This window comes from Balaenoptera acutorostrata, chromosome 3, assembly GCF_949987535.1.
Source record: "Balaenoptera acutorostrata chromosome 3, mBalAcu1.1, whole genome shotgun sequence".
Classification (NCBI taxonomy): Eukaryota; Metazoa; Chordata; class Mammalia; order Artiodactyla; family Balaenopteridae; genus Balaenoptera; species Balaenoptera acutorostrata.
Window position 1 is genome coordinate 37,515,758 of NC_080066.1, and position 13,638 is coordinate 37,529,395.

Sequence of the window (13,638 nt, forward strand, 5' to 3'; positions counted from 1 at the left end):
ATCATGTGGTATCATATGTAAATATTTCAATAAATAGCTATAAAACATAACCAGTGAGCTTTTTTTTTTTTTTTTTTTTTAAAGGATTTTCTTATTTATTTATTTATTTATTTATTTATTTTTGGCTGTGTTGGGTCTTCGGTTCGTGCGAGGGCTTTCTCCAGTTGCGGCAAGCGGGGGCCACTCTTCATCGCGGTGCGGGGACCGCCCTTCATCGCGGTGCGCGGGCCTTTCTCTATCGCGGCCCCTCCCGTCGCGGGGCACAGGCTCCAGACGCGCAGGCTCAGCAATTGTGGCTCACGGGCCCAGCTGCTCCGTGGCATGTGGGATCTTCCCAGACCAGGGCTCGAACCCGTGTCCCCTGCATTAGCAGGCAGATTCTCAACCACTGCGCCACCAGGGAAGCCCAACCAGTGAGCTTTTAAAGAGTATAACTATAATTAGCATTCTTACACCTAAAAAAATGAACAATCATTCCTTTGTATCATTAAGTTTCCAATCTTTGTTCAAATTTCCAATTGTGTCTTAACTTTTTTTAACAATTTGTTTGAATCCAGATTCAAAGAAGGTCCTCAGTTGCAGTTGGCTGATACGGCTTTATAATGTCTTTTATTTATATCTGTAAATTCCTTCTCTAACTTTCTTTGTCCCTTGCAATTTATTGGTTGAAGAAACTGGGTCATCCTGTAGTTTCCCACAGTCTTCGTTTGGCAGATTATATCCAAACTAAGTAGTTTAATGTGTTCCTTTGCGCTTTGTATTTCCAAAATATTGGTGGTTTGTGTTTATTTTAATATAAAAATGAGATTATACTGTACATGCTATTTTGTAATATTTTTTCACTTAATAAAATTTGTATGATCTTCTGATGTCATTAAATTTTCTTCTGTATCATCGTCCTTAATGCTTGCATAGATTTCAACTCCTGTTAGACTTTGTTTGCTTCCAGTTTTTCCCTGTTGTAAACAATATAGCTATGAACATCCTTTTAGCTAAATAAATAATTATTTTGATATTGGGAATGATGATAAAATGCCACAGTTCCACAGGAATTTTCAGTTAACATGAACAAATTTTGTACTTTCAAATGGCATGAAGGTATTTGGTGACTTGGGTTTCCTTTACTCTTTTAAGGCAAAATGGACATATCAAGTTTTTGACCAAAGGAGATAATAATGCGGTTGATGACCGAGGCCTCTATAAACAAGGACAACATTGGCTAGAGAAAAAAGATGTCGTGGGGAGAGCGAGGGGGTAAGTATAGAGGGGAGATTTACTGAAACATTGGCTCTCTCGATCATATTGTCTGATCATACACAATTGAATATAATGGTTTGGTCCCGGTTCAGCCAAATCACCTTGTGTCCTTTGAAAAAGTATGCTTCTTAAAATGCATCTGAAACTTCAGGTTTACTGCTCCAGAAGGGAGGATATGGGGTGCTATAGAAGAACAGAATATTAGTGATGAGGATGAATTAGAGTGACAATTTAAAAAATTCATTTGTCTGTTTAATTCATTTCAGAAATGTTATTGGGCACCTTTCATGTACTCTGACGTCTAATACTGTGCTAGGCTCTGGGGATCCAGAGCAGTATTAATCCTGCTTCTTGAAACTTACATTTCTTAAGTGTTTACTGAGTCAGCAACTTAAAGTGTTCATCTAGATTAATTTCATCATGTTGATTTATTCCATATTGTTTTATTTCTAGTTTTGAAATTATTGAGGTCAAATGAAATTTAAAAGTTATATTAAGCCTGTTTATTTCAGATTTTATCAGGAGAACAGATCAGTGAAGGACAGGAATTGTAAGTTACTGGTATGAGGAAGTATGGGATTATTACTACCTTCATGTTATTAATACTATTAACAATAACTCACATTTATTAGTGCTTACTCTGTGCCAGAGACTCATTCTAAGTGCTTTCTTTACAAGTATTACCTCATTTTAACCTCAGAACAACCCTAATATTTCCATTCTACAGATGAGGAAACACAGACATGTTAGGTTGTTTATCTAAGATCACACTGATGATAGTAAGTGGCTGGCTGACTCCAGAGCCCACCTTTTAACCATCATAGCAAAATTACTGGTATAACACTTCTGAGATGGGTAGCTGCTTGTTCTCACTCTTTAGATGCCACATGGCACTGTTATCCACTGTCAGAACATCTGCTCCTTCTAACCTAGGACAGACACTGTGGATTCAGTGATTCCACCAGCGAACAGTGGAACAGTGGAACTGAGGAACTGTGTTCCCCTAAAGAAGTAAGTTCAAGTTATTAAGTAAAAGCTGCCTCAGTTACAACAGAAGAGATGTTCAGTTTGGGGCCAGAGAGATCGGATCAGAAAAGGCACCAGTGTGTTTTGTCTTCGGCAGACCTGGTTTTTTGTGCACACCTCCAGTTCAAGGGAACTTGATTTTCTATGATGGAGCTAAACATACTTTTATAATTCAAATTAGATTATCAGTGCTTCTGAGAAGTGATAGTCCCCATTTCCCTCAGTTCCCAAGGTGCTGCTAATATCAGCCTCTTAGAGTCTTTTTGCTTTTCCTTTAATTGCAAATGTACAGATTCTTGTAGAAACATAAGGAAATAACAGTCATCAAAAAGCAAAGTCACTTCTTTCCTTTCAGTTCCTCCATAAATATTTAATTTTTTGGTTTGTGTTCTTTTAGCCGATATGTGTAAAGATGCAGATCTTAATGTATAAGTGTGTATACATAAACACATTTCGTGTGTGGGGAGAGAATGGTCATACTGCTTATAACCTCTTTTTTATCCTCCAATGTTGTTAGTATCTATAAATCAAAAGATTTATTTCCATATCATCATTTTCAAAGCTGTATGCTACTCCACTGTGTGGAAAGACCATATTTTTATTTAGCCAATCTCCCATTGTCAGATGCCTTTGATTGTGAACAGTGTTATGATGAGTATCCCTGTTACATGTATCTCAGTGCCTCTGCCCAATCATTTCTTCACAGTAAATTCTTAGACTTGGAATGACCTGGTGAAACATAAGCATATTTTAAGGCTTTGGACAAATTCTGCTGTACAGTTTTATTTGTACTCCTCCCAGAGTGTCCCTTTATCTGGATCTTGATTCTTAGGTGTTTAATGCAGCTCTGTCTGCTCATTGTGGCCCCCTGTTTGGGTAAAAAAATGCATCATCCTATGGAAGGGTGGAGGAACCAGGCTTTCTTTTACTCAAGTAACTTGTCTTTCTAAAGAATTTTTTAAAAGTCCCAAACTATGTACAGTGTTATTTCTAAAATCCCAACACTGAAAGTTATAGGCCTTTTTCTGGCTGTTAATTAAAAAAATGTTACAGTCTGGTACTCTCTGAATTAAATAACTTTCCATGAAGTGTAAACATCTGGGACATGAACAGCAGGAGCACAGAATCTTAACTGTACAAATTCACTTTCCGTTGATTATGTCACCACTTACCTTGACACATAATGAGGCATATCACCTCCTTTTGTGAAAATTGTGTTTATAAAATGCTAAACTATATTTCAGAGTCAGACTGTACCCAAACCTTGGAATTTTTTTTTTCAAACAGCTGCACACTAAAAAATTTTACACTGAAGCCTAAAGCCCTAAATAAAAACAAGTTTAAGCAATTTTTTATTGAAATGTAATTCACTATATTAGGATATAAAATTTACCCTTTTAAAGTGTACAGTACAGCGAGTTTTATTATATTCACAAAGTTGTAAAACCATCACCACTGTTTAATGCCAGAATATTTCCTCACCCCATAAAGAGAACTTGGTACTGATTTGCAGTCACTCCGCATCCCCTTCTCCCTGCAGCCCCTGGCAACCACTAATCTACTTCCTGTCTCTATGAATTGCCTGTTCTGGACATTTTATATAAACAGAATCTTACAATATGTGGTCTTACAATATGTCCGGCTTCTTTCACCTAGCATAATGTTTTCAAGGTTCATTCATGTTATAGCATGTAATAAAACACTTTTAGAAAGTGAAACTCATACTGAACCAACTAAGAATAGGGGTGATTCTTTCTAAATTCAGGTAGTTGAAAAACACAAGAGAACCTGTTAGTCAAAGATGAGTAGAAAGCAACAGGAGAAAAGGATGAAAGCCTGGCAGAAGATCAGGGAATAGAGAAATATTGACAGTGAAAAGAAGAATAAAAATAAAGGAAGGAGCAGAGTAACTGAGCTCTCTGTTGACTGAAATCAGTTTTATGGAGGAGGCTTTTATTTATTTATTTATTTATTTATTTATTTATTTATATATATATATATATTTTTTTTTTTTTTGGTCTGCGTCTGGTATTAGTTGCGGCCCACGGAATCTTCGTTGCCACGTATGGGATCTTTAGTTGTGGCATTTGAACTCTTAGTTGCGACATGCATGTGACATCCAGTTCCCTGACCAGGGATCGAACCCAGGCCCCCTGCATTGGGAGCATGGAGTCTTACCCACTGGACCACCAGGGAAGTCCTGGAGGAGTCTTTTAAAATGTACTTTTTACTTCGCTTGAAACAGACGGTTCCGGGATAGAAACAATGATCCTTTTTAAGGCAGCTATTGGGGTCCAAACTTCCCAGACATAGATCCCTTTTGACATCTGACAGATTATTTTCACCCAGAGCATCAGCAGATAGTTCTTCCTTCTGAGGCTCCTTTCTTAGCAGCACCTTTGATCCCAAGAACTCCCAGGGACACGTATTTACCCCTACTGTACCTTCTAGATGTTAACTTGCCACAGGCTGGTGTTGAGGTTGGCTTTGTGGATGGCATTTGTTTTACTTATTTTAAACCTCTGCTTATTATCAACTCTGCTTTAGCAGAGTTTATCTGAACTCAGTAGGAAAAAAGTGCAACTGATTTGAATTTAAGGTGACTGATGATAGCAGCATTATGCCCTTGATTAGCAACTCTTGACTGTCTCTGTCCATGGAGGAAAACAGTGGTATATATAATTAAATCTTTTGTTTGACTCTGGACTGCCTGTCATATTCTGGCAACCTTATGTTTTGCTTCTATTACTCCTAAAGACCAAGTTGCTTCTATTTCACACTTAGGGTGGGCAAGGAACAACCACCTAAGGGGGGGGAAATGTTTCCATGGATAACCCATAAGCAGACTATGTGATCATTGTGGTTCTTTGAGCATAGGTATCATTGTATGGAGGTAACAGTGAAAGTCTCTACCCCTGAGCATGGCTGCTGATTGATCATCAGGCCAGAATTAGCAGTCTGATGTTGTTTTATTTATTAAAAAAAATTTTTTTTTTTTTTTTAGATTTTTATTTTATTTACTTATTTTTGGCTGTGTTGGGTCTTCATTGCTATGCGTGGGCCTTCTCTAGTTGCGGTGAGTGGGGGCTACTCTTTGTTGCGGTGTGCAGGCTTCTCACTGCGGTGGCTTCTCTTGTTGCGGAGCGCGGGCTCCAGGTGCGTGGGCTTCAGTAGTTGTGGCACACAGGCTCAGTAGTTGTGGCTTGTGGGCTCTAGAGCACAGGCTCAGTAGTTGTGGCATACGGGCTTAGTTGCTCCACGGCATGTGGGATCTTCCCAGACCAGGGCTCGAACCCATGTCCCCCTACATTGGCAGGCGGATTCTTAACCACTGTGCCACCAGGGAAGCCCCTGATGTTGTTTTAATAGAAGTCACAGATGCTTTTATAGCTTTTAATCTGCATTTTACTGTAAGGCATTTGCCTTTATGTTCTTAAATTTAGACGATTTTCCTTCTGAAAGACTGGAAACTGTTGCTTTTATGAAGATGTTATAAGTGAGACAAAAGAAATAGAGTTGTTGCATTGAAAAGAAAAAATATGTGTATTAAAAATATAGAAAACCTTTATCTACCCTCCTAGAGCTTAGCTAGGCCATTCTGTAGTGACTGTTACTTTTCAGCTCTTAGAGGTCCCAGGGGTTGAAACTAAAGCATGGGCCCTAAAAGGGGATATGATTTGTCACCACATGCCTGTTCCATACATCTTGCTTGCTAGAACTGTGCTTCTTGTACTTTAATGTGCAGAAATATCATTTGGGCCTGACCTTCCAGAGGTGCTCTAACTCAGTAAATCTGGGAAGGTAGAGCAATCTGCACTTTTTTTTAAATTTATTTATTTATTTATTTATTTACTTTTGGCTGTGTTAGGTCTTCGTTGCTGCGTGTGGGCTTTCTCTGGTCGCGGCGAGCGGGGGCTACTCTTCGTTGCGGTGCGCGGGCTTCTCTTGTGGTGGCTTCTCTTGTTAGGGAGCACGGGCTCTAGGAGTGTGGGCTTCAGTAGTTGTGTCTCACGGGCACTAGAGCGCAGGTTCAGTAGTTGTGGCGCACAGGCTTAGTTGCTCTGTGGCATGTGGGATCTTCCTGGACCAGGGCTCAAACCCGTGTGCCCTGCATTGGCAGGCAGATTCTTAACCACTATGCCACCGGGCAAGTCTGCAATCTGCATTTTTTTTTTTTTAATTTTTTTTATTTATTTATTTTTGGCTGTGCTGGGTCTTCGTTTCTGTGCGAGGGCTTTCTCTAGTTGCGGCGAGCGGGGGCCACTCTTCATCGCGGTGCGCGGGCCTCTCACCATTGCGGGCTCTCTTGTTGCGGAGCACAGGCTCCAGATGCGCAGGCTCAGTAGCTGTGGCTCACGGGCCCAGTTGCTCCGCGGCATGTGGGATCTTCCCAGACCAGGGCTCGAACCCGTGTCCCCTGCATTGGCAGGCAGATTCTCAACCACTGCACCACCAGGGAAGCCCCGCAATCTGCATTTTTAACGAGCTGTCCAAGAGATTCTCACAGTGGAGGTGTAGGTTTTAAGAAACATCAACTTATGCGAATGGGAGTTCGGGGATGGGGAGAGAGAGAGATGAGTCTGGGTAGTGCTGCCAGAGGGGGAGGGGCAGGATGGGGTGAGGACAGGAGACAGGAAGTAAGAGGAGCTCTTAAAAGGAAGTAAAATGCACCAAAGACAAAACTTCTGTTTTTCAAGATTGCCTAAGCCTCTGATGGTTAGAGGTGTTATATGGGAGGTAATTTTTGTGTACCTTTGGTGTGTGCAGAGGTTGTGGGTGCCCTGAATAAAAGTATCTGGGATATTTTAAAGTATGCAAAGGTCAACCTCCCTTCTCTAGGACAGGCTCTAGGATGGTATCACCCAGTCCACTCTGGAATCCAACAGTAGAAGAGGAAGAGAAAGAAGAAAGTTGTACATTTCTAACTGCTATTTCCTCCCACATCTCTCTCTACCCTGAATTCTTATGATGTTGAAGAGTCTTTCGTTTTGAGGGGAGAATTGAAGTCCTGGGAGGAAGTGAGATCCCCAAGGGAAAGAGAAAAGAAGAGGCCTGGATATTCCAGCATTCAATCAGGCAGTATTTACTGGATGCCTGCTATGTGCCAAGTGTCAAGTTTGGCCTTGAAGATACAGTGGGGAAGAGATTGGCACTGTTTCTGCCTTTATAGAGCTTAGAGTCTAGTAGGGGAGACAGACACTATCCAGCTAGTTAGGCAACTAATTCTGTAATTAAACTCATGATGAAGACTTCAAAGGAAATATATGAGGTGATATGAGATTATTTAACAAGTGGTTTTACCTAGTTTGAGGGGACAAACTTTAGGGACAAGAGGAAAGCAAGAGCTAGTGAAAAAACAAAGGTGTAGCAGCCAAGAGGTAGGTAGAGAAAGAGACTGGTATGTTACAGAAACCAAGGAGAAAGATTTCAAGGGCAAGTTTCTGGTCATCAAAGTCAAGTGCTGCAGAGATGAAAAGGAAGATAGGAGCTGAGACTGGTCTTCTGCATGCAGTGATTTAAACTGTTCTAGAAGAAGTTTCAGGATTAAGAGAACCAAAGCCAGATTACAGGTGGTTAAAAAATGAGAGGGTGGTGAAATCTTAAGTACTATAATGAGCTGTACACTCACTTTTTGGACACTTAACATGAAGTACCTTGTAATGTTCTGGCTGTGTTTGCCTTGTCTCCCCAACTAGATTGACAGCTCTCCACAGGTTATGACAACAAACCCAACCCCTAACACTGAATCAGCATGTGGCATTAGAGTCACCAACTAGAGGTCAGAGACCTCATATCTGATACTGGTTCCACCATGTACCCTGCGCATGAGCAACTGTTTCCTCATCTATAAAATGGCTATACCCCTAACTTCCCTATCACATGGGCTGTTGAAAGGGTCTAATAGGACAGTATATACAAATGGATTTTGTGAGCTGAAAATTAGTATTCTATGGAAGATATTGAGAATGTTCAGTAAATGATAACAGCTACTTAGAAAGTTCTGTGATGATCAGTTTTTTGTTTGTTTGTTTAGATTCGTTCCTTACATTGGGATTGTGACGATCCTCATGAATGACTATCCTAAATTTAAGGTAAGATCCTGTACTATATGTTTCATTAATTTTGGAAACCATTAAATGGATTACAGTTAAAAGATGGAAGACCAGTTGGATAGTTTAGTGATTTATCATGGTCACAAAGGCCAGTTTGTTAATTAACTCTGAGGATTTGTGAACTTTTAAAAGCTTCTCTGACTTGTGGTTCTGTGTTTGTTTTCTAGTATGCAGTACTATTTTTGCTGGGTTTATTTGTGCTGGTCCATCGTGAGTAAGAAGTCTGCCTTGCTGTTCCTGGAAGATGCTGTACTTTTTGTTCCTGAATGTTTGGAGTAGATATCAATCTGTGGTTGGTGGAATGGAGAACACATGTTGGCGCTTCTTGGTAGCACTGATTTGCATTAGTTTATGTTTCCACGCCAGAGTACGTGTGGGCGGGTGCATGTGCACCACAGCGTGCACTCGAGGGGACTTTCAATCACAGAATTTCATATGTTGTCATTGTCACACTTTCACATTTTTGTACATCAGTGAATTTTTTATATTAAAAGGTTGAGCCAAAGCCCCCAGTGTTTGTATTTTGAAGCCAAGCTTCACTTCTAAAGTGCCTACAGAGTTCTGTAAATGAAAATGCAGCTCTGCACGAATTTGAAACTGTCATTCCTCCTTATAATGGGAATGGCATATACTGAGGTGGTCGTCGTCTTAACTTTTCAAAATTTTAAATAAAAGACTTTGCATATCGAAACCCCTTATCCCTGACTTGTGTTTGTTGGGAAAGCTTTTGATGTTTGCTTTCCTGTGCTGGTTCTTAGCGCCCTTGGGGAGATACAGGCTTTGATGTGAACAATTCTTCAGCCAAGAAGGTTGTCCTAATACTAACAACTGGTTTTTGTTTGTTTTGTTTTTGTTTTTGTGAAGCAAAAGTAGCTGTTGATATTCGTAAGAAATCTCTTAGTCATAAAATTGATTCTTCATTAGGGGGTCTCAGATGTGTATAAACCCAGCTGGTTGCCAAGAGGTTCAGAAAATCTCACTTTGCTGTAGACTCATAACCTTTTCTACACTTGAGACGTTCTCAGCTCTTTCTACAAGATGGTAGTGAGTATTAGCATCTGGGGAGGCATGAGGAGGGTGCTGGAGGGCAAGTGTGCTACTTGTTTTCTTTAGACTCTAATTTGCCTGAACCTGTTCTTGTAGGTGACTGACTTTGCTTTTCTCTAATGCAGACTTAAAGAAGGGAAGGTTTAAAGTAGTAAAGGCAAAGCCCACCTGTGTTTTTTTCTTTTAATATTGAGACAGGGAAATAGGGAGCATGGGGTAACTCAATGTGTTTAAAGCACAAAATACTCTTAATCCTTTCTGTTCTCTTTTTGTATTAGTGTGAAATCTCAAAGTAAGCAAAATGTTGGGCTAAATGAATGGTTTCTATTATTTGTTCAACTGAGGTGGAAATCAGCCCGTACTTTAATGCTAATGGAATGAGAATAGGGACAGTTAATCTTTTGAAACCCTCCCCTGTAGAGATGGGCCATCCTAAATCCATTATCCAGGCTTTAGCCTTCAAACTTTGGATATGGGCTTTTAATGATATCAACAGAGTATGAAACTTGGCAAATTATTGCTGGCAGGTGCTTCTTGAACCTGTCTTTGAGGCCTGTATCGTGCTTATGTTTTCTCATGAGCCAAGGAGAGTGCTGAAATGCCCCCTGCTCCCACCTCCGTGTGTGGCCGAAAATTGCTGCTTCCTCCATTTTCCCCTCCTAGTAACCTGCAGATGACGGGGTTAATTGTTCAGCCTAAATGGTGCCCTGGCTATTTTTGTACCAGCCTTTCAGAGACTTCTCTGGGGGAGAAGCAGTGTGTGTTCTGTTGGCAAAGGTTGGGATCCCAAAGTTCTTTGTGATCCTGGCTTGCCAGAGGGTAAACATCCTTGTGCTTGTATCCTCCGCTGTCCAGATTTCTCCTCCTGTTACACTTGTTGGGAGAGAAATGTTAATATTTTCCTCACTTGCATATTTTCACAACCCGTTTTGTAAAATTACTGTTTTTCCTCCTTTGCTGGATGCTCTAGTTTGAAGCAACAGCTAAATTCTCTGAAAAGTAACCAGATCATTTAAAAATATTTCAATCACTCTAATAGCCAAAAATAAAAAGATTATTTGTGGAGAGAGGTACTGTGTTCCCAGTTTTTATATTGTCTAGTTTAGTGCTAAAACATAAGACTTAAAACTGGGAGATTTTATTAGTAAATATAATGTGGTATTTGTTTGTGGGTTGTTTTTTTTTTTTTGGCCATGCCATGCGGCTTGTGGGATCTTAGTTCCCAACCAGGGATTGAACCTGTGCCCCTGCAGTGGAAGTGCGGAGTCTTAACCACTGGACTGCTGGGGAAGTCCCAGTAAATATAATGTATTTCAGAGCTCTTTGGAAATGTAAGAAATGCCAGAGATGTTTAATTTGGTGTTTTAATGGAATTATAAGCTCTTTGAGATTTCACAGGGCAAGTGGGAAGTTAGGAGGGTTTAACCACTGTGAGTGAAGGGAATGGAAGAGGATGAGAATTGATAAAACTTCAAATGAGAACATAATAATGGGATTCTCTGTTGGCTGTTAGTCATCCACTCTTATTAGTCTCTATAGCTTATCTCCAAGTGCCTATCCTCAGTTATATTCTCTCTGTTCCCACTGGACACTTCCAGTTGATTGTCCTGTCTTTAAACTTAAGCTCATAGCAGTTCCTGCAAGCTTCCCCTCCAAATTTCCACTTTCCTTTGAAGGAGTATTCACCTAGATTTTTTCATTTTCTTACCATATTTAGTCACTTAAAAGCCAGCATCTACCCCTGTCATTCCATTCTCATTGCCATCACCCGAATCCAGAAACATACTCAGGGGCTCCCTGTTGCTTGTGTGACTTTATGTCCCAGTTTTCCTGTAACATGGCAGTCTGTACCTATTTTAGATCATTTCCACCTGTTAGTTCATTTTACTACCCCTTTCACCTTTAAAAAGTATCTCTTTTTGGACCATAAATTTTGTATTTACCCTACATATTACCTATGTTTGAAGTTCAAACTTTGAATTCAGCTAACATGAAGCAGCCTTGTGCTATACCACTATGTTTTCCCTTATATTATCTTACACTCTCATTTCTGCTTGTCTGAGTCTCACTTTCTTCACAAAGTAATTGTTCTTTCTCTGTCACTCAGCGTTTGCAGACTTATGCTATTTGTGTTAAGTTTGTGGATCTGGACTCAAGTTTCCTCATCAGATTGTAAGTTCCTCCAGTGCAGGAGCCCCGTTTTATAGACACCGTACTCTGTTTTCCCAGTAGCATCTAGCAGCATATACTAAATGTTCAGTATAATCATGCATTGGAACCAGAGGCAGTAACTAAGGGTAGCATTATTGTTGTGCTGTTATTCTGGAGCAGAGCATATGAATCATTAAAGTGATGTGTATTTGCCTGTTATTTAGTAAGTATCTTATCTTGGTCTTGCCAAATTTAAATCTAAAAACTTTATCTCCCTATGGTTCCATCTAAAACAGCATGTTGCCTTTCTAGAATTTTTGATGTTAACCCTGTTTTCTTCTTTTGTGTGTGTGTCCTTGGTCTCTTCCTGTGTTCTCTTTCTCAATGGGAAAAATATTGGCATTTGTCACTTTTCTTAGGGAGTCACACAGGCTTCTCAAAGAGCCTAGGCTTGGAATAAAGGCTCTGTTATCTCTGAGTGTATTTCTTGGTCATTTGCATAAGGGTGTTACCAAGTCCTAATAACTCCTCAGGTGTGGGAGCTACCCCAGGTTCTGAGGGTACCTTTGTTATGACATTTATCACTCTGTTGAGCTTCAGAAATTCTAGCTGGCTAACTGGATTGTCCTCCTTCCTCAAGATGCTCCTTAGTCGGGATGGCCTACTCAAGCTGTTTTCTGGCCAGGTATATCTTTGTCACTATTCTCCCTTACTATAACCGTAAGTAATACCAGAGAAGTTTCAGAAATAAACAAATATGACCCTTCACAGGTAATTATGATGAGTTTGGATGTAGAAAGAATTCTGTGTAACCAAGAGGTGTTAGGAACTAGAATATGCAGGGGTTATCAAAAAATAGTGAGGACATGGCCTTCCAAGTTATGTAGCATTCTAGGCCCTCAGGAATTTTCCAACCTCAGCTCCCAGCAGACCTCAGCTTCTCATACCCTTGATATTGGTCTCACTATACAGACATCCAGTCTTTGCTTATGCTAGGTCTCCCTGCCTGGAGTGCCTGCTCACTTCTCTACTTGCTAAAAGCTTTCTCATTCAGGAGACATTTATTGAGCATCTACTCTGTGCCAGATTTTGGGCCAGGTTCTGGGGATACAAAGATGAGTAAGGCAGGGTCCCTCCTCTGCCAAGAACTCAGTGCCTTAATAGGGGCAACATGTAAACAAATCTTTCCACATAGGATCATAAGTGTAACGTTAGAGATTCACAGGGAGCTCAAAGAGGGGTTTTTTTTTATTCTCAAACAAGATCTCAAGTATATAGTGCTTCCTTCTCGGTGCTGCCTACTCAGTACTTTGTTCATCACCCTCAGAGTGGTTTGTCTTATTTGTGTCCTGCTCCACAACTAGCTCCTTGAAGGCATTAAGACAGGGCCTTAATTAGGGCCAGCCTCTAATTCATCCTTGTATATCCCTTAGTCCCTATCACAGTGCTTTTATACATTTTAGATTTATTTATACGCTGCTTTGTTCCAAAAAGGATTTGGAGTGGCTCATAAATATACATCCAGTACTATGTGATAAAATATAAAACAACTGAAGAATCTGGTGTTGAAATAAGCATGGGAGGAGAAAAGGATAAAATCGAAGGTTAGGTTAGTACCTACAAGACACATCAAAAGATTCTATTGTCTGCTGGAGGAGATCCATAGCATTGGTTCTCAACTCCTTAGGGGCTAATGTGAAGAGGGAAATAATCATTTCTATGCTTCATGGAATGGGTATAAAATGGAAATTTTTTAAAACTTGTAATGATACCCGAAGATCAAGAAATTTCTCTTCTGGGACCTCACTGCAAGGACACTGTGTAATGTTATGCAATAATCTCTATATTAATTAGCCTAATGATTTTCATAGAGCTGTTTCAGAGAATGTTCCTTTAGTATAGGTATAGTTTGGCTACTTCTGCAGAAAGCCACCTCACAAAAGATCAGCTACCCATCTAATCAGCCAGGAACCTTCAGTTAGTTTTCCTGTAGAACAGTGTTCCTTAATCTTTAAAAACTCATGGTCTTTTATAAGAAACAAAG

General features: G+C 40.1%; 1 protein-coding gene across 8 annotated transcripts in view; it reads left to right on the top strand.

Annotated features, from left to right (window-relative positions):
• The window catches only part of SEC11A (SEC11 homolog A, signal peptidase complex subunit), a 50,935-nt gene extending 41,841 nt beyond the window's left edge, over nucleotides 1-9,094 (top strand). For 3 of the 8 annotated variants that reach the window (XM_007194294.3, XM_057543735.1, XM_057543738.1), the window contains 4 exons: nucleotides 1,135-1,254; nucleotides 2,191-2,268; nucleotides 8,318-8,375; nucleotides 8,564-9,094. In XM_007194294.3, the coding sequence (XP_007194356.1) occupies nucleotides 1,135-1,254; nucleotides 2,191-2,268; nucleotides 8,318-8,375; nucleotides 8,564-8,614 (307 nt within the window). In that variant the 3' untranslated portion in view covers nucleotides 8,615-9,094. Of the gene's footprint in view, nucleotides 1-1,134; nucleotides 1,255-1,769; nucleotides 1,819-2,190; nucleotides 2,269-8,317; nucleotides 8,376-8,563 lie in introns of all 8 variants that reach the window. The other 5 variants (XM_057543737.1, XM_007194295.3, XM_057543736.1 and 2 more) reach the window with 4 other exon arrangements.
• The last annotated feature ends 4,544 nt before the right edge of the window (nucleotides 9,095-13,638 follow it).